The 25595-nt window shown below is 43.3% G+C and overlaps 16 protein-coding genes across 16 annotated transcripts; 7 read left to right on the top strand and 9 right to left on the bottom strand.

The window, feature by feature from the left end:
• Positions 1–2: 2 nt before the first annotated feature.
• On the bottom strand, positions 3–992 carry DSC2 (Dsc2p). Its single transcript, XM_020217186.1, has one exon. It carries the CDS (start codon positions 848–850, stop codon positions 83–85), a length of 768 nt encoding a protein of 255 aa, XP_020069375.1. The 5' UTR covers positions 851–992; the 3' UTR covers positions 3–82.
• Positions 993–1092: 100 nt separating this feature from the next.
• On the top strand, positions 1093–3372 carry PEX8 (Pex8p). The gene has a single exon (XM_020215455.1). The coding sequence runs from the start codon at positions 1121–1123 to the stop codon at positions 3002–3004; it is 1884 nt and encodes a 627-aa protein (XP_020069374.1). The 5' UTR covers positions 1093–1120; the 3' UTR covers positions 3005–3372.
• CYBJADRAFT_129843 (uncharacterized protein) lies at positions 3025–4125 on the bottom strand (the record flags this gene model as incomplete). Its single annotated transcript, XM_020212878.1, has 1 exon — positions 3025–4125. The coding sequence occupies one exon, from the start codon at positions 4123–4125 to the stop codon at positions 3025–3027; it is 1101 nt and encodes a 366-aa protein (XP_020069373.1).
• A 332-nt stretch (positions 4126–4457) lies between these two features.
• Positions 4458–5495, top strand: CYBJADRAFT_191126 (uncharacterized protein; the record flags this gene model as incomplete). The annotated part of the gene is made up of 1 exon (XM_020217391.1): positions 4458–5495. One exon carries the CDS (start codon positions 4458–4460, stop codon positions 5346–5348), a length of 891 nt encoding a protein of 296 aa, XP_020069372.1. The 3' UTR covers positions 5349–5495.
• CYBJADRAFT_163519 (uncharacterized protein) lies at positions 5378–6461 on the bottom strand (the record flags this gene model as incomplete). Its single annotated transcript, XM_020213775.1, has 2 exons — positions 5378–6365; positions 6436–6461. The coding sequence occupies 2 exons, from the start codon at positions 6459–6461 to the stop codon at positions 5378–5380; spliced, it is 1014 nt and encodes a 337-aa protein (XP_020069371.1).
• A 158-nt stretch (positions 6462–6619) lies between these two features.
• KRI1 (Kri1p) lies at positions 6620–8394 on the bottom strand. Its single transcript, XM_020215454.1, has one exon. It carries the CDS (start codon positions 8358–8360, stop codon positions 6720–6722), a length of 1641 nt encoding a protein of 546 aa, XP_020069370.1. The 5' UTR covers positions 8361–8394; the 3' UTR covers positions 6620–6719.
• A 390-nt stretch (positions 8395–8784) lies between these two features.
• CYBJADRAFT_191123 (40S ribosomal protein eS19) lies at positions 8785–9646 on the bottom strand (the record flags this gene model as incomplete). Its single annotated transcript, XM_020217390.1, has 2 exons — positions 8785–9202; positions 9627–9646. 2 exons carry the CDS (start codon positions 9644–9646, stop codon positions 8785–8787), a joined length of 438 nt encoding a protein of 145 aa, XP_020069369.1.
• A 259-nt stretch (positions 9647–9905) lies between these two features.
• Positions 9906–10785, bottom strand: PAC10 (tubulin-binding prefolding complex subunit PAC10). Its single transcript, XM_020215453.1, has 2 exons — positions 10604–10785; positions 9906–10506 (listed from the first exon to the last, which is right to left on the bottom strand). Exons 1-2 carry the CDS (start codon positions 10621–10623, stop codon positions 9954–9956), a joined length of 573 nt encoding a protein of 190 aa, XP_020069368.1. The 5' UTR covers positions 10624–10785; the 3' UTR covers positions 9906–9953.
• Positions 10786–10937: 152 nt separating this feature from the next.
• On the top strand, positions 10938–12159 carry RPL18B (60S ribosomal protein eL18; the record flags this gene model as incomplete). Its single annotated transcript, XM_020213402.1, has 2 exons — positions 10938–11049; positions 11510–12159. The coding sequence occupies 2 exons, from the start codon at positions 10938–10940 to the stop codon at positions 11956–11958; spliced, it is 561 nt and encodes a 186-aa protein (XP_020069367.1). The 3' UTR covers positions 11959–12159.
• A 55-nt stretch (positions 12160–12214) lies between these two features.
• Positions 12215–14416, top strand: CYBJADRAFT_168638 (uncharacterized protein). The gene has a single exon (XM_020215452.1). It carries the CDS (start codon positions 12653–12655, stop codon positions 14276–14278), a length of 1626 nt encoding a protein of 541 aa, XP_020069366.1. The 5' UTR covers positions 12215–12652; the 3' UTR covers positions 14279–14416.
• Positions 14417–15301: 885 nt separating this feature from the next.
• On the top strand, positions 15302–17446 carry ALR1 (Mg(2+) transporter ALR1; the record flags this gene model as incomplete). Its single annotated transcript, XM_020216909.1, has 2 exons — positions 15302–15672; positions 15751–17446. 2 exons carry the CDS (start codon positions 15302–15304, stop codon positions 17444–17446), a joined length of 2067 nt encoding a protein of 688 aa, XP_020069365.1.
• Positions 17447–17664: 218 nt separating this feature from the next.
• CYBJADRAFT_174186 (uncharacterized protein) lies at positions 17665–18537 on the top strand (the record flags this gene model as incomplete). Its single annotated transcript, XM_020216549.1, has 1 exon — positions 17665–18537. The coding sequence occupies one exon, from the start codon at positions 17665–17667 to the stop codon at positions 18535–18537; it is 873 nt and encodes a 290-aa protein (XP_020069364.1).
• A 925-nt stretch (positions 18538–19462) lies between these two features.
• On the top strand, positions 19463–20279 carry CYBJADRAFT_174185 (Smr domain-containing protein; the record flags this gene model as incomplete). The annotated part of the gene is made up of 2 exons (XM_020216548.1): positions 19463–19502; positions 19561–20279. 2 exons carry the CDS (start codon positions 19463–19465, stop codon positions 20277–20279), a joined length of 759 nt encoding a protein of 252 aa, XP_020069363.1.
• CYBJADRAFT_168635 (uncharacterized protein) lies at positions 20227–21316 on the bottom strand. The gene has a single exon (XM_020215451.1). The coding sequence runs from the start codon at positions 21288–21290 to the stop codon at positions 20325–20327; it is 966 nt and encodes a 321-aa protein (XP_020069362.1). The 5' UTR covers positions 21291–21316; the 3' UTR covers positions 20227–20324.
• Positions 21317–22564: 1248 nt separating this feature from the next.
• On the bottom strand, positions 22565–23647 carry CYBJADRAFT_185798 (uncharacterized protein; the record flags this gene model as incomplete). Its single annotated transcript, XM_020217185.1, has 1 exon — positions 22565–23647. The coding sequence occupies exon 1, from the start codon at positions 23627–23629 to the stop codon at positions 22565–22567; it is 1065 nt and encodes a 354-aa protein (XP_020069361.1). The 5' UTR covers positions 23630–23647.
• Positions 23648–24307: 660 nt separating this feature from the next.
• CYBJADRAFT_185797 (uncharacterized protein) lies at positions 24308–25556 on the bottom strand (the record flags this gene model as incomplete). The annotated part of the gene is made up of 1 exon (XM_020217184.1): positions 24308–25556. Exon 1 carries the CDS (start codon positions 25193–25195, stop codon positions 24308–24310), a length of 888 nt encoding a protein of 295 aa, XP_020069360.1. The 5' UTR covers positions 25196–25556.
• Between the last annotated feature and the right edge of the window lie 39 nt (positions 25557–25595).

Raw genomic sequence — 25595 nt, 5'->3', positions numbered from 1 at the left:
ATTGTTGAATTATATGTTGATATATATGCTGCCCGGAATAATGGTGTGTGTCCCGTACCGCACTCATCGACCTCAGCATCAATCACCGTCTAAAGGTATCCAGAAACTGTGAGGTCAGAGGTCTTGTCTCCGTGGCTGTTTGCTCTGCTTCCTCCTCAGCAGCTTCTACTTCGGCAATCAGCACTGGCGTGGATTCCCTGTCGTTGAGGAGCCTGTTCAATCTGTTTGGTAATCTCCAGTGCTTCCCAGGGATTACTCCCCTGCTGATCAAATCTCCTAATATCCATCCCAGGAGTGCGAGGGCCAAGGTTCCTAGGCCCTGTGACACCGATAGATGGAAGCACAATATGTATATGAGGAAGTGGTCCGTCAATGTGATCTTACGTTCCTCCGTTATGGCAATCTCGAACTTGTACATGACGGGGATGTAGTCTCTGTAGTTTGCTAGCAGTGCAAAGATCACTGTCGTTGGTCCAGAAGAGACGCTGTTCAGCCACTGCATCCCAGTGTAGAACTTCACAGAGGCCAGCAGTGCAATCAACAGCAACGTATAGCTGTACGTTGCCATGATGACCCCCAGGTACTTTGGTGTTCCGAATAACCTTTCAAGGTCCCTCAGCAGATAAAACACGATAACTGATATGAACACCTGGCTCTCGTTCACGTACGCCAGCTGCACTGTGATCATCCTCCATAGCTGCCTGTACTGGGATATGAAAGGATCGTACGAATAGTAAAAGATGTACTTCATCCCCATCAGTGATACCAACATGGGTACCACTGTGGAAAAGATACAGAGTGCTCTCGATAGCGGGAAGTGCTTGAACGTCGATGGCAATCCGGTGCTCATTTGTCGAAACTCGTCCCCTGGCTCACTCTTCGGATTGATAGGTAGCTGGACAGCGGTGGATTGTATGGAGTTGAGCTCATTCTCAGTGTTAAGAGGAGCACCTTAAGGGTATCACATTGGTGTTAGGATGTTTAGATGTCCGGGTGTTCCCCCCCCCACCCGACTCCACCCGGGGATTTGACTCCACACAATCTTTCAACTAATACGCATGCTTTCCTTCGCCAATTGAGCTCGTTTCCCGTCTGAAAGTGTGTGAAAAGCCTTCAGAAGATGTCCAAGAGATACTTGTTAGGTGCTCAAGGTAGAGTCATTCAGCAGAGGCTTGAGCAGCAGCCTCTGCCCCCAAGCTCGTTCCAGGTTGCTCATGTGGTTGATACTCAAAGGGACGTGGAATTGCTCTTATCAACGTTGACCTCTGGCTCAAAGGCTGATAGCCAGCAGCTGTTGTCGTATATGGTGCACTACTTGCCACGGGTGAAGAATGGTGATAATGTTCAGTTGCTTATGGGGGCGTTCTTGCAGAATGAGTGGGTGTTTGATACGTTTGAACACTCGTACCTCGTCATTGAAGCATTCAAGGCTCTGTTTGAACAAAAGGTTTTGATCTCCAAGCCGAGCTTGCCCTTGACAAAGTTCTTCCATGGTGTGCTGAGTGCCCTCTACTCATCGCCAATGGAGGACTGGAAGAAGAGCTGTGTTCTTACTGGGATAACGCTGTCGAAGCCCTTGTTTGATGCCCATGCCATTCCAGAAACTCGAGGTTACTTCGAACAGTGCTATGCTAACGTTACGAAACTGAACCACGAGATCATCGCTCGTGGGTTCAATGCCTCATCGACAAACGATTATACTGTCAATTCGATATGGGCCGTTTCCTTAGCATGTTCGATGATCAGCTTCAATGACCATATGAAGGCCAATTTACCACATAATGCCATACTGATGCATGTCATTGACATGGTGTTCAAATCCCCATTGGGCATATCTCATGGTGAGCTGAAACAGTCACAATCGCCGGTGTGCAAGCACCTGAGCAGACTGGCGTACGTGGTTGACAACTGCTTCATCCAGGGTGTGAAGGTTCCAATAATGGACTCTGCTATTGGTACCATTTTGGACTTCTCCATGGAACTGCATTCCAGATTTATCGATAATGAACAGTGTTGGGACTTTTTAAAACTCGTCCTCTTTGGAATTGTCATAATGCTTCAAGGTTACTCGACTTTTACCTTGCACATTCATAACGGACTGAAAGGTGTTCAATACACCAAAATGACTTCTAACGTTCTGAAAACTCTCTACTGTCTTAACTTCATTGTCGAAAAGATGGGTTCTGGAGGGTTCCAGGTTTACAATTATGTGTTGTTTACTTCAATGGATGGGCTGTTTCAACATGGTTCTAAGCAAGCAGAAATTTTGGGTCAATGGATGATTTATTCGCTGGATTCCTCACTGATACCTCAATCTCAGTACGAGTCCTCTAAGGCGTTGTTTGCAATGATCTATCTCGAACACTTCACCAAGTGTTGTCGTGAGGAGTTTTACGACACTGTGATACACCCATTTGTCAAGCATTTCATCCATTTACCACAACCATTATCGTTGCACTTACGCCATGTCCATCGTGAATTGGTGGAATCCGCACACTCAGTTGTGTTGGCAACGTACTCGAGCCAAAAGAATTCATCGATAATTGCAATGAATGCGACGACTTATCTCAACACGGTGCTCTCACAGTTCCCAGTTGTTCTAAGCTCAAGACAACTGTGTCTTGCTGTCGAGACCATTGTCAGAGCAGTGGCACCTCCATCACAAGCTTCTCAGTTGAATAGAGATAACTTGAGAGAAGTTTTACACATGTTGTACATTACAATCATCAACTGTCCGTGTTCCACTCCGCTGAAGGAGGAAGGCATATCTGGAGGTCCACGCACAGTAAGACAGGCATTCATTAGTGCCCTCATGACAGCTCTACCGTTTATTCCTTTGAGGTTTTTGGAACAGTGGCTGTCTAACATTTGGGAACTTTGTCAAGGTGATGCGTATCTACAGGATAAACTGTGGAAGACGATTAGTGAGAATTTGGATATGCAAAGAGGTAGCGTTGGCATACAATGGTGGTATAACAAGGACTCTCTAGCTCCTAAGCTATAGGTTCCCAGCAGGGGGTAATTTCAGTCCAATATTGGGGTAACTCCTTCACCACCCTCTAGCAATACGTTTTTAATGTTTTCCATACACCTTATGTTCGAATTGACAGTGTTATCGGTAGTAATATTACCAGCATGTGGCGTCATTGTCACGTCCCAACGTTTGGCAAATCTTGGATCTATATTTGATGGTTCGCCTTTGAACACGTCCAGTCCCACCGAACAAACCGTACCATCATCCAATGCCTTTAGCAATGCGTCTTCGTCGATAGCAGTTCCTCTTCCAATGTTGACAATTCTCACGCCCGGCTTGCACAGTTTCAGAGAGTCTTCGTTGATGAGATGTGTAGTCTCTGGTGAATGTGGCACTGCTAGGACGATAAGATCAACCTCTTTGATCATCTCTGTGAATTTTGAGTAGTACTTCACAGGGAATCCGAGCTCATTAGAATCAAGAATTGGAGATCTCTTTGTATATGAAATCTTCATGCCGATAGCGTTCAACCTTCTGGCAATCTCTTTCCCAATAGAACCAAGCCCAACAATCCCTGCAATTTTGCCAGTGGGGGATTCAACTTTCTTTCCACCAATACTTGAGTTATGAGCCAAGTTGACGCCTGACTCTGGTGGTGGTAGAGGTTCGCCATCCTCACCAAACTTTGCAGAGCCCAACGTTGCTCTAACGTTCATGATGCTCAAGTTTGGCCTCAATTGATGTTCCATAAAGTTGAAGAACCTGTAACAGCTAAGTGTCAGGTAAAGAGCAGCATCAGCAACGTCGTGAGAGGAAACATCGCCAACGTTACAGAACTTGATGCCACGTTTCTTCAAGGCATCAGCCTCCTCCTCGAGGTACCCAACCCAGGAGAAGCAGTACACCTTTACTGACTCTGGTAAGTACGGTGCAAGCTTCGCAATTCCACCAAGGCTCCACACAGAATGGCCAGCAGCCCAAACGGCCTCGACGTTGGAGAAGTCGGCCCCAAGTCTCTCAACTAAGTCATCGAACGTGGATACCTTGTACACCAGCACATCAAAATGGGTCAGGAACTCTTCGTACTCTTCAATATGATCCGCGTGTTCTGAACGCTCGGTCGTCAGCACGAGCACTTGTGGCTTGCCCATAGTATCTGATGCTTCAATTGGCTCGAAAGTGGAAATATAAAGCAAGAAAACCGGCGGATAGGCCGTTTATATCGACAAATTGATGCCGTATTGGTTGAAGAGTTCCTCCCTTGCTGGGCTAATTTATGTCTCGACGCTGGCGCCCCAAAAGGGAAGTAACGCCGACACGCGCGCTTTCCATATACGGCTATTTCCTGATTGGGCATTTTCGTGTGTTTTCTTCCCCGGATTTGATTTTTTGACACAAAAAGCCGTTGCGGTCACGTGCGCCCGGATGTCTCACACAAAGGTTTGATGATTCAAACGCTTTTGTTCCAGTGATGACAACCACAATGGGCTTCTCAGCTAAGCAAGAGATGGCTGTTACGAAGTGTACTTCAGGTGAAGAGGATATCCAGATCCCGTTGAACTTCATACAACGGTGGGCTCTGGGCTTGGAGACCTACCTACGCTCGCAACTACAGCTCCAGAACGTATGGGCTCTTTCTCATGTGGCGACGATTGTGGGATTCGTGTGCTACGTGTACGCCCTTGTTGCCGGCGAGCTGGAGCTTGGTGGGCTCCGAGAGAGCAGCTATAAGCTGACGATGCTGAGCATGACGGTGACTTTCGTCATCGTCATGTACAGGGCGAATTTTGAGGAGCAGTTGGTGATCAACGATAACAAGGAAGAGGTTATAGTGAAGCCGAAGGTGATGTCCGTTCGTGAGTTGATTCAGAACGATAACGCATTGCTTTTCGCAACCATCCTCCTCTGGAACTTCACCCTGGAGTCCGTGTTGAAATTGCTTCCATTTGTCATATACGCCATGATAAACTTGTCCAGTTTCTTCATCCAAGAAGTCATACCTCACCGTCCCTTGAGTCGTGCGTTACTCCCCTTGTTTGACTATTTGGAATTGCCTCTTCTTACTGTGGCATCGCATTTCGACTTGCTCAATATGTTTTCACTCTTCAAGGAGTCCTACGAGTCCCACAATGGCTATCCCTCGGTGATTTACTTTTGGGTTTGGTGCCTTAGGTTCGAAAGCTCAGAGATTAGTCGTTCAAGTGTAAAGGCTCTATTTGGCTTTGTTGATGGAATTGCGAATTTGGGGTTCCTTCCAAACAGATTACACCGCCTGTACGTTGATTGGAGACTTCGGTGGACGTTTCTCATTCCAATGGATTACAAATCAGCTTACTACAGTGGAGGTGATGTTGATAATGAAGATGATGACTGATTCGATACAGATGGCTATATATGTGGTTCTCATTGAAAGAGAATGCAGAGTTGCTTCCTATAAAACTCGGTGTTTATCCTAGCCCTTGCGTATAGCTCATCGTACTGATTTCTTGTTTGTTGAATAGAATTGTCCAATTGCAGACGAAGCCTTTGACTGTTTAACTCGTGTAGTTGTTGGATCTTTATAATGTCATTTGTCAATTCTTCGTGCAATTGCTCAATTATCCTCAAAGATTGGTCCTTTAGATCTGAAACTTCAGATGATGGTACGTGTGGTGATAACATCTGTGATTGAAACCTCAATGTGGCACGTTCGCTATCTTCGTTTGAGCCACCATCATCTGCATTGTTAGACCCTGTTATCACTTTTTGAAATGCATCTTCCTGTTTCTGTAGCTCTAAGATGTATTCAGAATCCAAGGAGTAAATTTCACTATCGTATGCTGGATCAAGCTCAAATGGGTGCTTGCTCTTCTCATTTGGCTCCACATTGGAGACGTATTCCAAGACACATTTATCAACTGCTAGAAAGCTCTTCTGTTCATTCGTATACAGTGCTTCGTCTCCCAGGGGAGCAGCATTGCCCTGAGAAAACCAGCAATGAGCTTGAGGTCCATCTGCTGAGCCAGAAGAAGTGTATACAGATGCCATTGGTAGGCAATGATCCTTCTGTGGGGTAGAGTTGTACGTCGTCTCTTCAACGCTAGCTTTAGAACGCTCTGATGTTGCGTTGGTTTCATCCTGCAATACGTAGGAAAACTCCATCGAATAACTGCTCGATACGTCGTGGTACTCCTCCAGAGCCCTCTTTTCTAGTTGTTCCCTCTGTCTCGCCTCTCTTGAGGCCATCAACTCCATGTACTCGACGTGCTCATCAACAACTTCGTCCAATGGAGGATAAGGAGAAGAGCAGTACTCATAGGGAACGTGATATGCAACAACGCACGAACTATCGTCTCTATCGTAGAACAATACATAGCCCTTGTTGCTCGCTGCGTATCCTTCAACATCTGAGCTATCATAACTGTCAGTAGCTCATCTCAGTGGAAACCTCTGTTCAACAAAAGGTATGCTTTGTAACATACAACCTAGGCTTATGCTCCATATTCATGTTGGAAGAGACATAACCACATATAAAATGGCTCATGGATGCCACCAACCTTGTCGTCTTCTTCAAGGCCCGTCTCTTGGACTCAGCACCACAAGCTCTTCGTCTCATCATCGTGTCGTCTAGCAAAGTCGTCTGGTATACGTTCTACAGTGCACAGCTTCCTCAAACACAAAGAAGGTGAATTGATATGAAGTTTATATAATAGAAAATGCATGTTAGAGAGGTAAACCACAAAAGTTCACCATCTTCAAAGGAGCTTCAGTGCTTCTTGCCCTTGGATTTGGGCTTGGACTTCGAATGCTGAACAGGTATGAGGATCTCGTCACCTTCACCTTCTGGTCCTTCTTCGTTTCTGAATACTTTCTTTCTCCATTCCTTGAGGTTCTTCTTCTTAGCAAACTTTCTTCTGTCCTTTACCCTTTGCTCCTTTGGTCTGTAAGGTGCCAGCTTCTTCAGGCCAATGAACTCGTTGAGATCAGCGTCATCGGCCATGAAGATCTCTCTCGTGGTCAAACCAAAGCTCTCTGGCGAAACTTCACGGTACTTGAATACGGTTCCACGTTCCTTTGAGCGTCCCTCACGTTCTTCCTCCACTTCATCGATGATCTTGAGCTTGTCTTGTTCGATGGCTTGCTCTGCCAGTTCTTTGATCTTCTTCTTATCCTTCTTGGATTTGGACTTCTCAAGAATCTCCTCCTTCTTGGACTTCTTCTTTGGAGGTTCATCCTCAGCTTCTTCAACCTCCTCAGCAGCCTCATCCTTCTCCTGCTTGGAGTCTTTCATGATTTCATCGTCGTCATCCCACTCGGGTTTCTTGTCACCATCGTTATAGAAATCATCGTTGAAGATTTCTCCAAGGACTTGATCCCATTGGCTATCATCAAAATCATTGTCAAACAAACGATCACTAATCTTCTTGACTGTCTGTTCGTCCAAATCTGCTCCATATTCCTTCTTGACCGTCTCCAAGATGTCAGTGAGCTTGTTGACTTTCTCTGTCTTCTTCTTCTGAACGGCCTTCTCTTTCTCCTCCTGGGCTTTCTTCTTTTCCTCCTTTTCTCTTTCTCTCTTCTTCTGTCTTGCACCGGTGTTGTTACGTCTCATGGTGGCTTGGTTACGGGCATAACTGATAATCTCTGCACTGTTTGGATCTTCATATCTGAAATTATAAGCTTGTTCGTACTTCTCTGCTGCGTCGTCAAATTCATCATCATCTTCACCTTGACGGTCCAAGTTCACCACTTTATCTCCTTCATGTGGGATCCATGCGTGTTGTTTCATGAACTCTTCCAAGAACTTCTCACCGTCCTGTTCAGGATTAGGCAATTGTCTTGTAGAATCGCTGGTTTTTGGATCTTTCTTCTTCAAGAAGCCATCGTCATCTTCGTTGTCCGTGCCGTCGACATCCTCACCGTCTTCGATATCCTTGAACGCAGACTTGATGTCATCCAGCAACTCCTTACGTTCTTCAGCTTTCTCCTGGTCATAAGTCTTGAACTCTTTGCCATCATCTTCGATGTCTTCCTTCAAAGCATCCCCTGATAACAGATTCATTCTATGGTAATCCTTCAGGTATATCGGCTTCTGCTTCTCTGTCTTCGCAGCAGTGGAAGAGCCCTCTTCAGGGTCATTGAAGAACTTGACGTCAGGGTTCAACAATAACTCTTTGTTCTTGGACTTGAGTGCATCCAACACTTTGTTCAAGCCTTCCTCAACGTCTTCAGTGAGCAATTCACCGTATTCATCTTCCTCTTCGGAGGAGCTCTCATCCTCACTCGACTCAAACTCCTCAATCACTTGTTTCTTCACATCTTCATCGGCATTTTCCAATTGTCTCTGGAGCTTCGTTTGCTCCTCTGCCTCACGGGCTCTCTTAGCAGCAGACTTCTTTCTAGCCATCGCTTTATTCGCTCAAGATATGGGTAGTTTTGCAAATAGTGATGTGTGTGATGAGATGAGATGAGGGTTGAAAATTTTCGCGATGAGGTAGTAAAGGGAGCCAAAATCAAAACTATCCACTGTTCATAGAACCAACGATATCTCAATAGAACTCAGAGATATAGGTTTTTCAACCGAGGAGATGGTTCTAAACAGGTGTATAAACATAGTTATCGCTTTTTGAAGCGTTCAGATCCACCTGATATTGAGAGTGATGGGGCACAAGTTCAACTACTCGTGGTTAATATCCAAGGACAGACTTATAACTACAAGCCATTCTACAATAACCAAGCTTTAAACGTAAATGCTCGACTAACACCCCATTATTTTATACATAATACACCATATGAACTATTGAAATGAGAAAAATTGATCAAATGGTAAATTACTCGTCATCCTCGTTCTCCAAGGTTTGAGCAGCAATACGGTCCAAATCTCTTTGACCGTTAGCAGAGATTCTTCTACCCTTTGGGGTAACCTCAAGGACACCCAACTTCTCCAAGGATTGCAAGACTCTTCTGTTGACGGAACCGGAGGCATCAGCGTGCTTGGATGGTCTACCACCTCTGTTGATGGCACCACCGTAGAGCTTGTTCAACTTACCGACACCAACTTGCTTTCTCAAGTAGATGTGACGAGCAGCGGAGGCAGCTCTCTTGTAGAACCAAGTCTCAGACTCTTGTGGTGGCAATTCATTACCAGCAGAGGTCTTGACGAGATCAACGTAACCTGGAATCTCCAACTTACCTTGTCTTTGCAAGAATTGAGCATAAGCGTTGATGAAATCTTGTGCTGGAACGTCCCTATAGCAGTCGTTGTTAGTACATGATAACTGGCTCAGTCTATGGAACTGTGTGATGTGTGCTGTCTAGTGGTGGCGTATCATTTCATCTCATGGCAGCAGTGTCAGCTGCTATCCTTCTCCCCCTTCTGTATCGTTCACTTCCGTGACAGTTCTAGGTATCTCACAATAATCGTTCAAGCTCCGCTCTAATAGCACTCCCGATATTCTACTTCGATAGCACACACCAGGTCATCCTACATGGGCTCTTATCCTTCAATCTGTCTTCCTAATAACCATCCCTCTCTGTGATTCGCTTGGGCTTCCCTTGTCCTCTCCTCTCTCATACATCAATACCCAGTAAACGCTCCTCATAACACGCCATATCCACTAACAAACACATCACACGTTCATGCTCCACCGTTTCTCTTCAAATGTCAACATACTTAACAGTAATACCGGCCATCTTGGTGCTATTTGGTTGATCTTCCTATACGTCTCTCTTGTGAAGTTGGTGAACAAAAAATGTCACTTTTTTGCGTCTTGGTGATGTTGCCGCGAAATTTTTCGAAGGGGACTTTTTTTGCGGTTCCTACCAAGTTTGTGCTCTGTAGCCCTAAGTATTATCACGTGATTTGGTTAGGGTTTGGTTTGTTGTTATTTCGATGGAGATGCTCCATCGAATGGTTGGGTTAATGGGTGCCAGTGGGCTGCTACAAGCTTGGTGTTTGTCATTTGTTTATATTCATCACGGATAATCATAAACTAGTTACCTAAATCCTCAGGTTTTTAGCGCCCTCCTCTGCTAATCTCTCCTTCTTACGTCTCTCAACGTCCCAGTTGTATAGTCTAGCGGTGTTAACCTCCATGGTGGTGATGTTTTCCCTCAGAAACTCTGCATCTTCTTCGCTGATCTCCAGGTTGGTCTTTGCAGTGGATAACTTCTCAACTAATAGCTCCTCGGCTTCGTCAATTGGGTATTCAAGCATAATGTCTGCTCCTAACCAAAGCATCACCTTATCTGTAGGCTCGATCGTCGCAGTTGTATATAGGGTCTCGTTCAACTCGTAATTCGTATCGATACTCTCTTGGGACTCGTTCTTCTCTTTCAGGAACCTAACCATCCTTAGCGATTCCTCAATCTCCGGGATCTTCTTCATGAACTGGGCCTGTGCGTTGATCTTACTCTGTTCCATATACTTGTATTGTTGTAATCTTTCTTGGAACAATTGCATCACCTTGTCAAAATCGTCTGACGTCTTGACATATTCATCAACCTTCTCAACGAATGGAGCCTGTGGAATCCCACGGGGGTTCTTCACCTTACTGCTTCGCTATTAGTACACGTTCACTTTCGTCAGCATCACCATACAACTGATGACACATGAAGGATATCTACCATCCAGTTGAGACCTTCACATACGAGTTCAAAAGTTCTTCCATAGCAACTAATCACACTCCAACACACGCAGATTGCACACAATTCTCCTTGGCCTTGTTCAGCTGTTCATCCAAGTAGCCATGTTCGTGATGCTATGAACCGCGAAATCAACAACAAACCCATAGTGTTAGCCCCATGTATTTCTCACGTGATTTAGATCCAAAGCCCTAACATCCATACACCATCTAGACGTCACAGCTCGCAAAACGGCCTCCCACGCACACAGTACAGTGCTGAAATTATTTTTCAACTCTTTCAATCCTTCACCTCTCAGCTTATTCGTTTTAGAGGTTATCGCTTCAAAGAACATCACAAAATGGGTAGAGATCACTTCACTAAGCAACACGCTAGATCCGGTCACAGAGAGGCTCCAAAGTCTGACAACGTCTACTTGAAGTTGTTGGTCAAGTTGTACTCCTTCTTGGCTCGTGAGTAAACTCATCATTATCAATGTCCCAGAGTGGTTTTTTTGTTCTTTTATACATTATACCCCTTGCTCTCTATTCTCTGAGAGCTCAGTGTCTTCTCTTGGTTGGCTCTCTTCACCTCTCATGTTTTGAAGGTGTGTGAAGTGAGATTTTTTCTTTTCTTAGGGGAACTTTTGGTTCGATCTAATAATGGGTCTTGAGCTAAAGGACAAACATCATAAATGGCTTTTCAGTGAAGATACTGAAGAATAAGCCCGTTTGTTTGTCTTGCTCCTCTAGATTGAACCCTCTTTAGTATCACTTGATTGTTCTGTCTCTTCTCACTCAACTCTAGACGTTGATGTGTGCGAGTCTAAATATCAAGAGATGAGACTGAAATTCCCTTTCTGCGAGTACAAAAAGAAACTTGTGCGACATTGAGCAGAAAACACCCCACTGTATACTAACAAACTTCCAATAGGTCGTACCGATGCTCCATTCAACAAGGTTGTCCTTAAGTCTTTGTTCCTCTCAAAGATCAACAGACCACCAGTTTCTGTTTCCAGAATCTCCCGTGCTTTGTCTCAAAAGGGTGCTGCTGACAAGACCATTGTCGTTGTTGGTACCGTCACCGATGACAACCGTATCTTTGAGTTCCCAAAGGCTACCGTTGCTGCTTTGAGATTCACTGCTGGTGCTCGTGCTAAGATCTTGAAGGCTGGTGGTGAGGCTATCACTTTGGATCAATTGGCTACCCGTGCTCCAAAGGGTCAAAACACTTTGCTCGTCAGAGGTCCAAGAAACTCCAGAGAGGCTGTTAGACACTTTGGTTTCGGTCCACACAAGAACAAAGCCCCAAGAATCTTGTCCAAGGGTAGAAAGTTCGAGAGAGCTAGAGGTAAGAGAAACTCTAGAGGTTTCAAGGTCTAAGCCTCTTGAGATCTTGCTCTTCTACTTACTGACAATGATTGGTTATGATTTGCTTTGCTTCTATAATTGTGTAATTTTATTTGGAAATGGGTTTTTGTTATCAATGGTTGTCTAATAATGAAGTGTAGTTTGAGGCTATCACAAATGTGTGTAGGTATATGGGTGGTTATGACGTTACCGTCACGTGACTGTCGCTTACTTTTTGTGCAGTGATCCACAAAGCACAAAAGAGATTTCCATTTATATACTTGTGAGTCAATTCACTGGCGAGCGTGATAGTGTTAATTTGTGAGTGAGAGAGAGAGAGAGAGACTTTGAGAACATTTGTGACGTAATCTCAATTCCGGTGCGCCAGCCAGCTTCTTTTACTTATGAACTCCAAAGATTGGTTTCCCTTCCGTTCTCATATCGAGCTGACATGGACGATCAGCAAGATGGCCTTTGTGTAACAGATCAGAGAGACGTTTGTGGCATCAGAGTCAGTATGTCTACGGCTGGTTTTGTGTCACTTTTCTGGTGAATCTTTTGACACAAAGAAGATAAATAAACGGGCTGTTCCCAGTTCCCTCCTTTCTTTCTCATACCGTCTACTTCACTACCAGTTTACCTTCTTATCAGATTATTCTGCCTGAGGAAAACGTCTATCGATACTACAAACTCGTTTGTACACATCACAGCTACTATATTAAGCGACATGAACTCCATTACTATCGAGCAAAGCTTCCAACAGACTTCTGAGAAGTCCAGTCGCCAATCTTCTGGCACCGCAGTTGTTGACCAAGCATATGCTGAATCCGCTGCACACTCTGATGAGGTTCCTTACCAGCATGGTGGGATCCTCAGAAGAGATCGTGACCATTCAAGACACTCTTGGAGATCCATCATCGCCAAGAAGTCTCATCATGGTGTGAGAGACTGGTTGAAGTTGCACATCACCAAGGTGACTGTTAAGGATGAAGACAACTCCACACTGAATGTGTCGGCTCGTCGTGACTCCGAAGCCGTTACTATTGAGTTGGTGAGCTTCTTCAACAATGATGAGTCTTCCGGTCCTAATGTCTCCATGGAGACTACGGTTTCCGGTGTTGAGAATAAAATGAGCAAGAGAACCTTGGTTAAGTCCTGGTTCAAACGAAAACCACGCAGTATACACACCAACAATTACTCCAATGTTACCACCGGAAATGAGAATAACGACAACAACACAGTCAACCAACAGCTTACAGGAAACAACGTTGCTGCCTATCTTACACCATTGACTGTTTCAACAACAGAGACTGGTTTTGCTATTTACAATGATACTATTGCTACAACTACGACTACTGACGCCATGGTGAACAACATTTCAAATGCTACAACTGATACCGACAATATTAACTCTAAACTCAAGCGCAAAAGGGAATTTACATTTTTCAAAGACAGTTTCAAGAAGTCTGTTGATGATTGGAGAATCAAGAGACAGAGAGTGGAGTCCAAATTTGAGGTCCAAGAGGAAACTTGTGAAGAAGAGGATACTGAAGAGGCTGCTGACCACGATACTAACGATTATACTAACGACTACACCGACCATGATTCCGATTACGAAGACTACACTGACCACGATTCCGATTACGAAGACTACACTGACCACGATTCCGATTACGAAGACTACAGTGATGATTCCTTCCGTTCCAATGGTACATATGACCCCGTTACTGTTTTGGTTCCAACTATCAGGGAAGGAAGATACATGATTTCCACATTGAAGAATAGCATCATGGAGGGAGAAACAATCAAGAGTGTTTATGGTAAAGAGGATGATTATATTTCAGATGACGATAAACCATTTGATATCAAAGATCCACGGTGCTTTGGGATCGAGCCCGAGGAGGAGGAATATTACGAGGAACCAACACTCTACTCGAAGATTAAATTTGAAGATTTTTCAGAGGTTGTTTTCTACAACGGGTCTGGAACTTTGAGACAGATCAGTTCTAAGAATGAGAGCCGCTCTATCAAATTGCAAGGCGTTGCTCATTCTGAAAACACCGAGAAGTACTTGGATGGTGCAAAGGATTTGACGCTTGAATCGTCTCTGACCATCGAGCCAAGATCCATTTTGAAATCCAAGGTTAACAAAAACCGTATTGATGAGACCATCAGACTGGAGGAGTGTGAGGAAATTGGTCTTGAAGACTTCTTGAACACTTTAGACGATCAGGAAGAGGAGAGAAATGAAGTACTTGATTATTTGTACAATATCAGGGACAGACAAGTTGTTGAATATTATATGAATATTTCCAAGTCTAGTACTACCACTGCTGGTGGTGCTCTGGAATGATGGTTATAACCAAAACTTATGTGTGTGTCTTTATGACTATTTGTTTCTTACAAAAAAAAAAAAAAAAATTGTGTTTTTTTATCTTATTTCTATTACAAAAAAAATTATGATACTATGTGTTTAGTTATTATGATTCTATTATACCTTCTTTATGGTTAACTTGCACATGTAAGCCCCCTAGTTCTAATTATAGCGTTCCGTAATGGAGGTTGAGCGTTTTATGCCTTGAAATGTCCAGTATAATCTCCACCAGATGGAGGCCAGTGGATGGCATCGTAAGCCTATAACTGACACGCCAACCACGGTGTATAACGGTCCGGATACTACGAACAGTACAATAAAGTAAAGCACATGACATCTCTTTACTCAAATACTACGTTTATAAGAGCCCATCCCATCGTCCATTATATAAAAGAAGAGATCATAACTATAACGCAGAAAGCAAGGAGCCTTTATAAGGTGTATTGGGTATTAATTATATCCTAACTTGCCCATTTCTAGGGCGATCCAATCGCTTTAAAATACCCTCATGGGGCATTATATACACTTCAGAACCATCTGCACCGTTAAATCTTCCCATTTTAGCACGCAGAACGCTCTATTCCTGTTGTATACATCTATAGATCACCATGAACGACGCACGTTTTGATGCAAACATGCGTGCATGGCCCGCGAATCTTCCCTCATTCGGACATTATTTCTTTTTTTGGCGTGCTTTGCTCGATGAGGAGCGGAAAAAAATTTTGGGCCCACGAGGATTAAAACTGGCTTCCTTTGACGTTTTTTCCCTCTTCTCCTTGATAAACAACAGCTTCCTCTCTGCTTACTTCGTTTGTTGTTGTTCTAACTGTGTGTGTGTTTGGTGGAAATAACTTGAAGAGGAGATCTCATTAACGTTCTGAATGGCTGGAAGCTAATTGGTTTATTCCCGCAGTTCGAACTCTTTTCCATCTTAGCTTAGCACTTACTAAGACGAGTCACTAAAAAAGAGCGAAGGAAAGAGAGAGAGAAATCACAAGAGAGATGTCAGACCACGAATCAGTTCACTCTGCTAACTCCATGAAGACAGAGGCGCTTCATGATCACAGGAACCAGGCTAATTCGTTGCCTATTCGCCGTGGCTCCGTGTTTGATGGGGGTAGGCTTCCTCCGCCTGCTATTGAGGTTGTTGCTAGTAGTACCAACAACGCAACCAATAATGACCCGGCAGGTGAGATCTCAACAACACTGGATGACGATACAGACACCAGTGATGAGAAGTTAAGACCTGTGACTCGTGTCAAACTGGAGAGTGACGATGACTCAAATGGATACACTAGTCCTCCGTTGAAGTCGAGAGGCCGTTCTTTGAGTGGTGCTAATCAGCACGACAGTACACCATCACGTGGTATATTGTTGAATAAGACGGCATCTATACCAGCCAATGCTGGTGGTGTTGGTTCCCACCACTCGCCGTCTTTACATCCTTTGAGACAGACACCTTCTGTGGTTTCTAGAAATTCCAACTCAAGAGCGGATTTTGATAACGAGTTGAAGAACTTTGAACGTCGTCGTCGTCTTTCACGTTCTTCCAATAACGATTCAGAGGCAACTTCAAGAAGATCGGACTCCTTGGAGACTGAGGAAGATGTCTGTTTCCCGTTATTGCCTGAACACGTGAGGGTCAACGGCATTGACTTTGACGAATTGGAGGAGTTTATCCAATCTTGCCGTGAAGAAGATGAAAGGCTACGTAAGGAAGGTGGAGTCACCACTGGTTCAAGTTCCAACTCGTCAAGTGCTGCTGCTCAAAGGTATACTCCACAGGTTCACAGAACGTTGAGCAAAATAACTACAAGATCATCAAACGCAACTGGTGTACAGTTTGGCCGTGATAGAGTGGAAGGTGAAACCAGTGCTCCTGATAGATTCTCATTCTTCTGTTCTGAATCTGACGAGACTGTTCATGCGCCAGATTTGCCGTCATTGTTGGCACCTGGGGAATCGTTCCATGAGCTCTTCAGAAATGGTAAACCAACATGGTGGCTGGATTGCGTCTGCCCTACAGATGCAGAGATGAGAGCTTTATCAAAGGCTTTCAGTATCCATCCTTTGACAGCAGAGGATATCCGTATGCAAGAAACTCGTGAAAAGGTTGAGCTGTTTAAACACTATTACTTTGTGTGTTTCCATACTTTTGAATCTGATAAGGAATCTGAAGATTTTCTGGAACCTATCAACGTCTATATTGTTGTCTTCAGAAATGGTGTCTTGACTTTTAGATTCGCTCCGATCTCTCATGCTGCTAACGTTAGAAGACGTGTTAGACAGTTGAGAGAATACGTTGATGTGAGTGCGGATTGGTTATGTTATGCATTGATCGATGACATCACCGATAGTTTTGCCCCAGTTATTCAATCCATAGAGTACGAGGCTGATGCCATAGAAGACCAAGTGTTCCTCTCCCGTGAGGATGATTTCGCCAATATGTTATTACAGATTGGTGAAGCCAGACGCAAAGTCATGACGCTGATGAGGTTATTGTCAGGTAAGGCAGATGTCATCAAGATGTTTGCTAAACGTTGTCAAGATGAAGCTCAGGGAATCCCACCTCCTTTAACTTCAAACGTCAACTTGGCAAATCTATCGAGTCAATCAAACAACTTACAGACTCAACCAAGAGGTGATATTGCCCTTTATCTGGGTGATATCCAGGATCACGTTGTTACGATGTTCCAAAACTTGGCTTCGTATGAAAAGATCTTTTCTCGCTCCCATTCCAACTATTTGGCTCAACTACAAGTTAAATCGTTTTATTCGAATCACCAAGTGACAGAAATGCTCTCAAAGGTGACGTTAATTGGTACTTTGCTCGTTCCAATGAATTTAATTACGGGTTTATTCGGTATGAACGTTACAGTCCCATGGCAAGATACTGGCAGCTTGGCTGCATTCTTTGGTATTCTAGGGTTCTTGGTGTTTATGGTTGTTACATTCTCCATTGCTGCAAATTGGTGGTTTACCAGAGCTTCTCAAAAGGTGGAGCAAGGCTCCATGTTTGACTCTGCAAAGTCAAGAATTGCAACGTTTGGTCGTGCTGGTAAAGCAAGAAACTTGGAGGACGCTGATCATCAAAAGGAGGCAAAATCTATACTTACTTTCCCAAGTCGGTTTGGTAGATTTGAATGAATTCAATGTGCTATAATAATGTTCTCTTGTTTAGTCAATCTTTTAACATAAGTATCTTTCTTCTCTATTGCACTATGAGGTCTTAAGTACATATACAACCATGACCTATAACAGTAAGACCTCAAATGCTGGAAGAGCAAAATATCAGATATAAAACCCCTTCCCAATAATCTAACATAATCCTGTAAACTTGTAATGAATGATGAAAGCAAGGAACGATGCAATTCAATACAAACCTCACCACATTGACTCAAACAGCTCAGCCAACGGCTCCGAGTGCTGTGATATGCCCTAACGCCAGCTTGATGGACACTTTTGAGCGATTTGAACCTCGCCTTAACCTTGAGGATGATGAAGATATCTTTGCAGTAATGGATTTGGCAACAAAGGAACCTCAAGAAGGTACAGTAACTCAACAAGGATGGGTTTTAAATTTGGTGTTTGATGCCATTGTTGGGTACTTTGGAGGTCCACAGGCAGTTGCAGTGATTCAGGGCATGAGGCTATTTATTGGGCTAGGCAAAACCCATAAAAAAGTTGTTTCCAAGTTGTACCGTTCTTTGATAAACAGGTGGTATGGTCAAGTTATCGTTCCTAAGGGTACAGGCTTTGTGAAGACCTTCATGATAACTTTGAGGTTGGCTGATAAGTACGTTGCTGAGAACCATAGGGAGTTCTCACAGAGACAGGTGTACAGAGAATTTCGTGGTTTTGCAAGTAAACACCAATATCTCATTGATACCGGGAGGAAGGAGTTTAGAAACGTTCATGTTGTTGATGATTTAAACAATCTCGCTAGTATTGACATTGGTGAAGTTAACTCTGCGGAGAGGGTGGTACTCGGACCTGATTTCAAATACAAAATCTCAGTTGAAGTTGGAGAAGGTGGATTGTGGTTGGACTTTGAAGCAGAGTCCAGAGCACCTAAAGGTAAAGATATCGTTGTTAATGACAGAATCTTCTTACCTAGGATGATTGATAATTTACCACAGGGATTGACAACAGAAGATGCTGTTGAAGAGTTGGTAAAAGGGTTTGATGATGGTCTACTCGATGATGAATTCATCAATAATCTAGTCAAAATTGCTTGATAATTACCACAGGGTTCCATGCCATTCACTTCTAACAGGTCCAAGAACTTCACTTTAATTCACATTTCTTCTAAAGAGAGACACCATCATGCGATATACAGTATCATCATTTTGTGCAAGTACACTGACCTTCAGCGCAACCACAACTTGAGCCACATGGACAGTTTGCGTTACCACACCCTGCGTTGTCCTTTGGAACAGATATCTGAGATTGCATTGTCGTAAATGGTTTGTTCTTTTCTTATCTTTGTTGAATGAGTGGATTAATGAGAGAGAAGAAGGAAGAAGAAGAAAAAAAGTGGAATGGTTCGAAAAGGCTCACAACTGTGTACACGCCGTTCACAATAACACGTGATTTGAGTTACCTTACAATACTTTGTGTAGAATAATCCAACAAGATGGATTAATTTATCGTATATTACTAGTTGTATTGAGCTATACTTATGTGTGAAGAGTCTACTATTCTCCCTTGAACTGCTTCCTTATTCTTTTCAATTACAATCACATTATATCGACATAACGGCTCCTCTACCTCAGAGAACGAACGCAATTTCGCTTATACAACTCATTGTCCAACGGAAGAAAGAAATCTATCAAAGATTGCCCCATGACAATCATACACCACTGCCTATTTAACCATCAAACAAAGCACAATCGCCACCGAGCACTCACTAACATTACCATCATCGAGTTCTATAAAATCAACATGAACGCAACTCGACGCATAGTTTTCGTTCCACCTGTGCGAAGTTCCTCTTTTGGAACGGTTTCGCAATTGCGTAATTATCCTTGCGCCAAAAAAAAATTTCGTTATCTCTTTTTTCGCAAATCTTTGACAGCTTTCCTTCGAGTACTAATTTCATCTTCAAAATGGCATTGAATTGTCTGTTAAAATTGGACAGCAGAGTCATAGAAGTAGACAAAAATGAGTGCTGCAGCTGCTGTTGACAGAGGAGTTCGTCTTGGTAAGTTGCAATGCCCAGTAGTTTTCCATTTGATTACACTAACAGAGGGTGTGTAAAGACAATGGTGAGAGGGACTATAACCACGTTTCCGACTCCGAGTACAAGAAACTGAGAGATTTGGCTGACCAGGCCTACAAGAAGAGACAACAGCTGAGTGCCCAGTCTCAGAAGGCATATAAACAAGGTGATGGTGCACGTGCAAAGGAACTGAGTGAACAGGCAAAGAAACAGATGGCTATTGGTGACGATTACAACTTTAAGGCTGCAGAGTATGTCTTTAGAGAGAACAATGCTGATTCTGATTCCAATGAGATTGACCTACACGGCTTATACGTCAAAGAAGCTATATATATCTTGAAGAGACGTATCGCGGCTGGTGTAAACCGTGGCGAGTCCAAACTTGAGGTTATTGTTGGTAAGGGTATTCACTCTGAAAATGGTGTTGCCAAACTGAAACCAGCAGTGGAGGAGTTGTGTAACGAAGCAGGGCTGAGATCGTACATTGACAAGAAGAACACTGGTGTTTTGATTGTAGAACTCCAAGGTGCTAGAATCCCACAATCGTGGAACGTTCAACCTCTAGCTTCCAGCTTCAACAAACCTCAAGAGGTTTACCACGGACAGGCCCAACAGGGTTATCAGCAACAGCAACAACCACAGTACCAACAACAACCTCATTACCAACAGCAGCAACAACAGCAACAAGGTGGAAACAACGACCTTGTTGGCTTACTGGTCAAAGTTTTCTGTATGTGTTTCAAGACTTTCACAAAATGATTCTCCTGTTCTTTTCTTCAACCTAGTGATAATATAATAACTGTACTATAATCTGCTTTCGTAGTAGGCATAGTCGATGTCTGCATTGTCCACCATCTCAAACCAGTACTGTTCAACCCACCGTCTATACTGTATTTGCAAGAATAAGCATATAACTAACGATACAAATGGGATAAGCACGAACTTGGTATAATTCTTTCCTTTCTTGTTTGTTTGTTCCTTAATATCCTTAGGTGTTGTAAACTTCTTCTTGGAATACAACATCTGCTTCAATTTGTCAATTGTATCTTGCTGTTTTTGTATGCGTGATTTCAACTCTCTGTGAAATTTATCCTCTTTTCCCCACTGGAACCTCATAAGCTCATCAGGATGTTTCCCTTTAAGCAATGAAATCTCATCATTTAAAGATTTCACTTGTTCTTGCAATTTTTGTATCTTGAAATCTCTCTGTTTTATGGTTTCATCCCTTTCTAGGATAATCTTATCCCTAAAAGAGATCTCTTCTTCATACTTCTCATTCTGTTTGACCAGGGTGCTGGTCTCGTGAATCAACTTATCATTGTTCGAATATTTCGTTTCTAACTGGCGTATCACGTCATCTCGATATTTAATCTCATCTTCCTGTGTTTCACTTAATCTCTTATACTTCCTCCACTCCTTTTTAAAGCTTGGTCGGATACTATGGTCATCGTCAACTCTCTTGTTCTCAACCCCAACATCGTTATCCTGTTCAATCGCCTTGGAATCCAGTTGTGCCAGTTGCAAAGCATTTGCAAACGTCAAGCCAACAAGAGAATTAAACAACGTCTTGAATTCACTCTTGTATATTCTCTTATGCGTATCCCTTTGACTAAATCTCTTCAACGTCTTCATCTCCTCCTCATTGATCAACGGTGTCTTTAGATACTTGTTGACCGTGTCAACAAGCAACGGAAGCTCTAAAGAAGGAATATATCCATTGCCGGATCTATCCACTTGTCTCCATGAGAGTGTTAGCACTGTGTCATCCATTTTTGAGGCCTTCAATAACGAGCGAACGTGGTACAATTCTGATCTCTTTAAAGCGAATAACGCGGTGAAGTAGAGATGTTATTATACATCTGAACACCTAAACACCCATACACCAACATATATGCGCACACATCAACAACGCTAATAAGCCTACAACCAATATTCAAATCTCATAATTAGATGCTAATAGATTCTCTTGAGGTTTATATAACTTGTCTACTTTACTTATTGTATCCCGGTAGTTACTATCAAAGGTTCATAGATAAACAACGATAAGTCAATGATACCAAAAAGGGAGGAACCAACTGCAACGACTGGAGCACCTGCTTCGTAATCAGCAAAAAGAAGTCTCTGAAGATGAAGCGTCAATTGATGAGGCCCCAGCTTCTGCAAAGGTTTCAATAGCAGTAATTTGGGCTAAAAATGTGGCATCCATCTTTGCAACGGCACAAGTCTTTTCTGCCTCTGCTGTTGTAGAAGTTTGGGTGGCATCATCAACAGTTGCTGCATTTAGTAGTTGTAGCAGCTTGAACATTGTCTGCAAATGCACCTGTAACTTTGGTGATGCTGTCATCAAAATTTGCTGGTGAGCACCAGATTAACGTACCAATTGTCTCGGTGGAGAGGGTCTCACGCCATGCCATAGGCACCTCGAGGTATGAATTCGTAATCAGCCAAAAGAGTCCATCCACATCGCATACAACTTGAATAACCGTCGATGAAATTGGAACCCTCTGAATAGGGACAAGTTTTGGTTTAGCCATTGGTTATCCAAACCTCATGGCAACGGCTCTTGTGTATTCTCTTCCAACAACTGAACAGCAGAATCTCCTTATGGGACGATTGATAAAGTAAATGAGAAAATATCTCAAACTTCATCCTTTTGAGTTCATCATTATGTTATATAATGAATTGTATCTCATTTGAACTCTGTGGGAGTCGCTTATGTATGTACTATACCAAGAAGAGGATTCTCTCCATAAAACAAGTCATCGTTTCTCAGACACCGGTCCAATGTTGAGGTTATGCTTACTCAAAAACTGTAAGAATTACTCCTCCAATTATATATATACTTGATTGGTGTCAGCTGTTTTACACAATTCAGGAATAATGTTGAGGCTGTTTATCGCTACCATATCTACATTGTTTATAGTTGCTAGATTTTTGACCATAATAGTCATTAAAAGGAACATAGTTTTCAAATTAAAGATATTAAAGGCATTAAATTGACGGTCTCCACGGGCCAACGAGCTGGTGCTTTGTATATTTGTCAATCAAATAAACAAAGCCAAAGCAATTATACCCATGAAAGAGCTTCCAGCTGCTAAGATTGATGCTCCGTTGACTGAAGAAGCTGATTCACTGTTTGCTTCAGAATTAGATTCAGTAGTAGTGGTGAGCTCGGTAGCTGAACCGCTTGCCTCGCCGGAGACGTTGGCACCAGCTGCATCTGCTGTACCAGAAGCCTCAGAGTCTGTAGTAGAAGAATTTGCAGTGTCACTGTCACTGTTACTGTTCTCTTCATTTTGGCTGTTACTGTTCTCTTCATCCTGACTGTTACTGTTCTCTTCATCCTCACTGTTGCTTTCTTCCTCGAGCTCTCCCTCACTCTCATCAGATTCTGTTGAGGCTGAGGCATTGTCAGAATTGGTACTAGTGATAACAGCATCATCGCTGTCCGAATCAGTTGCAGTCACAGCTATTGCTGCAACATCACTAGACACTGTGGAGTTTCCACCTTCAGTAGCCTCCTCCTCAATACATGTACCTCCATAAGCACAACCAGCGTTAGGATCTCTTGTGTACGAGTCTGTTAAAGTCGTTGAGCATCTCAAAGTACCAGTTGGTTCAGTCGAAAGTGTAGAGCATGCCTCCAATGCCTCTGAGACATAAGGACCATAGTACTTCCACAAGGTCCAACCACACTCCATACAAGATGGATAACGTCCCATGAAATTACCATCTTCAGCACAAAGACATGTCAAGTTGTGAGGACCAGAGTAAGTGTCAGTCTCATTGAGAGAGCAAGCAGCACCATTAAGAATCATATATCCACATGCAGCATGACAACTGAAGGAGGCACATTGATCTTCAGAGGCAGCCAGAGCATAGGCATGTGGATCAGGATGTGAGATGGCTTCAGCTTCAGCGTAGGCCTCAGCAAAAGCAGCAGCTGCTGCTGCTGCCTCTGGAACAGCATCAGCCCATGGTATAGCATTTGGGTCTGCCAAAGCCAAAGCAGCTGCTTCAGCATCAGCTTTAGCATTAGCAAGCGCAAAAGCATTGGCCTTGATCAATAAGGCTGCGTATGATAAAAGGTACAATGGAGATAATTTCATCTTGCTTATCTGTTTTTCTGAGTATAAAATGAATTCCTTTATTACAAAAGAGCGTAATCCAAAGGTGTTCTATATACAAGCGTTAAATATGGAGTACACTTGTGAAATACTGTAGAAGGTACCGTCTTTTTATAGTAAAAGTCTCCATTTTTGGGTGCAAGTCTAAGGGTTCAATTGAAGGTCTTGAATTCAGATATCGGTTCACGTTTACCATATTTGCCAAGTTCAGGCATACATGTGGTGCTTACTACTGTATTTGTTGCTCCTACTGCTTGGAATAGAGCTACAAGTATGCATGTTTGCTTATTTAACTTGTGACAAAGAATTCCAACATCCCAAGCTCCCATGTAAACCTGTCCCGTGCTCCATCTCTGGGCTCAATAGTAGAAGTTGGCATCTGGAGAAAACAACAGCTTCAAGTCGCAGCTCTAGAATCGTCACAAGGCACGATGCTATCGTCTAGAGAAGTACCCTGTGCAGTATTCAGAGATGTATCTTGTAGTAATGGATATATCTTCTGAATAGTTAATTTTGATTCTCTGCATGATGTTCAACTGACAGATTAACTTGCATGAATCACTCTACAACGTACATGATATAATGTTTAAAACCATTAATATTAGTAGTCGAAAAGCCCACTTGAATGACCATTTCGACACCACTAATTAGAATTTAGAATTAGATGAACAAGGCCAAGGCAAAAATACCGAAAAGGGAGGAACCAGCTGCCAATATTTGGGCACTGTTAGCAGTAGAAGAAGCTGAGGTGGAAGAGGATTCAGACTCAGAAGCACTAGCACTAGCAGAAGCGGAGCCAGAAGCAGAGCCAGAAGCTTCACCAGAGACAGCAGCACCTGCTGCACTAGCACTGGAAGCAGATGCTGAAGCAGATGCAGAGCCTGAACCAGAAGCTGAAGCTGAACCAGAGGCGGAAGAGTCGTCAGTTGTTGATGCACTTTCAGAAACACTGGCAGAACCACTGGCAGAAGACCCATCACTCTCGGTGCTTGTACAGCCACCTCCATAAGCACAGCCAGCGTTAGCATCCTTTGTATATGAGTCAGTCAAAGTCGTTGAACATCTCAAAGTACCAGTTGGTTCAGTTGAAAGTGTGGAACATGCTGCCAAAGCCTCGGTGACGTAAACACCATAGTATTTCCACAAGGTCCAACCACACTCCATACAAGATGGATAACGCTCCAAGAAGTTGGAACCATCAGAACAGAGACAAGTGGTATTATAAGGACCGGAGTAGGTATCAGTTTCGTTAATTGAACAAGCTTGTGCATCCAAAATCAGGTAACCACATGCAGCGTGACAACTGAATGTAGCACAGTCATCCTCAGAAGCAGCGAGGGCGTAAGCTTGTGGGTCTGGGTGAGCAATTGCCAAAGCTTCAGCGTATGCCTCAGCATAAGCCTGGGCAACAGCATTAGCCTCTGGTACAGCATCTGCCCATGGCACGGCATCACCTTCAGCAAAGGCAAAGGCATAGGCATCAGCGAAAGCATCAGCTTTGGATGTCAGGGCAAGGCAAGCAACTGTAGCGAGTGTTGATAGTTTCATTGTGTAGTTCTAACTAGTTTCTTCTGTCGCTTTATCTCTGAGCAGTGGGAAACAAAAGCAGTCAATGGCAATTGTACTTGTATTTTTACACTCTGGAGACTTTTTCCAAGACCTTGGCAGCCTTTTTATAGGGTTTATCTACTGCTTGTTTACCAAAAGGTGTCGATATGGGTGTTTATAAGCTCAGATATCGGAATTGGGGTTTTATGGGTGTTTGTGCATTCCCGTCATACAAACACCTGCACCTGAGCCGTGTGTAAACAACAGTTTAAGGACGCCCGACTGACACCATAAACAGTCCACATGCTCCAATTAGGGACTGTAAGACTTTATGAGGGAAAGAGCTTCGTCAATGGAACAATTGTTATTTATGGATGACTGTTAAGAACTTGGAGTAGTG

This window comes from Cyberlindnera jadinii (genome assembly GCF_001661405.1).
Source record: "Cyberlindnera jadinii NRRL Y-1542 unplaced genomic scaffold CYBJAscaffold_11, whole genome shotgun sequence".
In the NCBI taxonomy this organism is placed as follows: Eukaryota; Fungi; Ascomycota; class Saccharomycetes; order Phaffomycetales; family Wickerhamomycetaceae; genus Williopsis; species Williopsis jadinii.
This window is presented reverse-complemented; position numbering and strand designations above follow the sequence as displayed.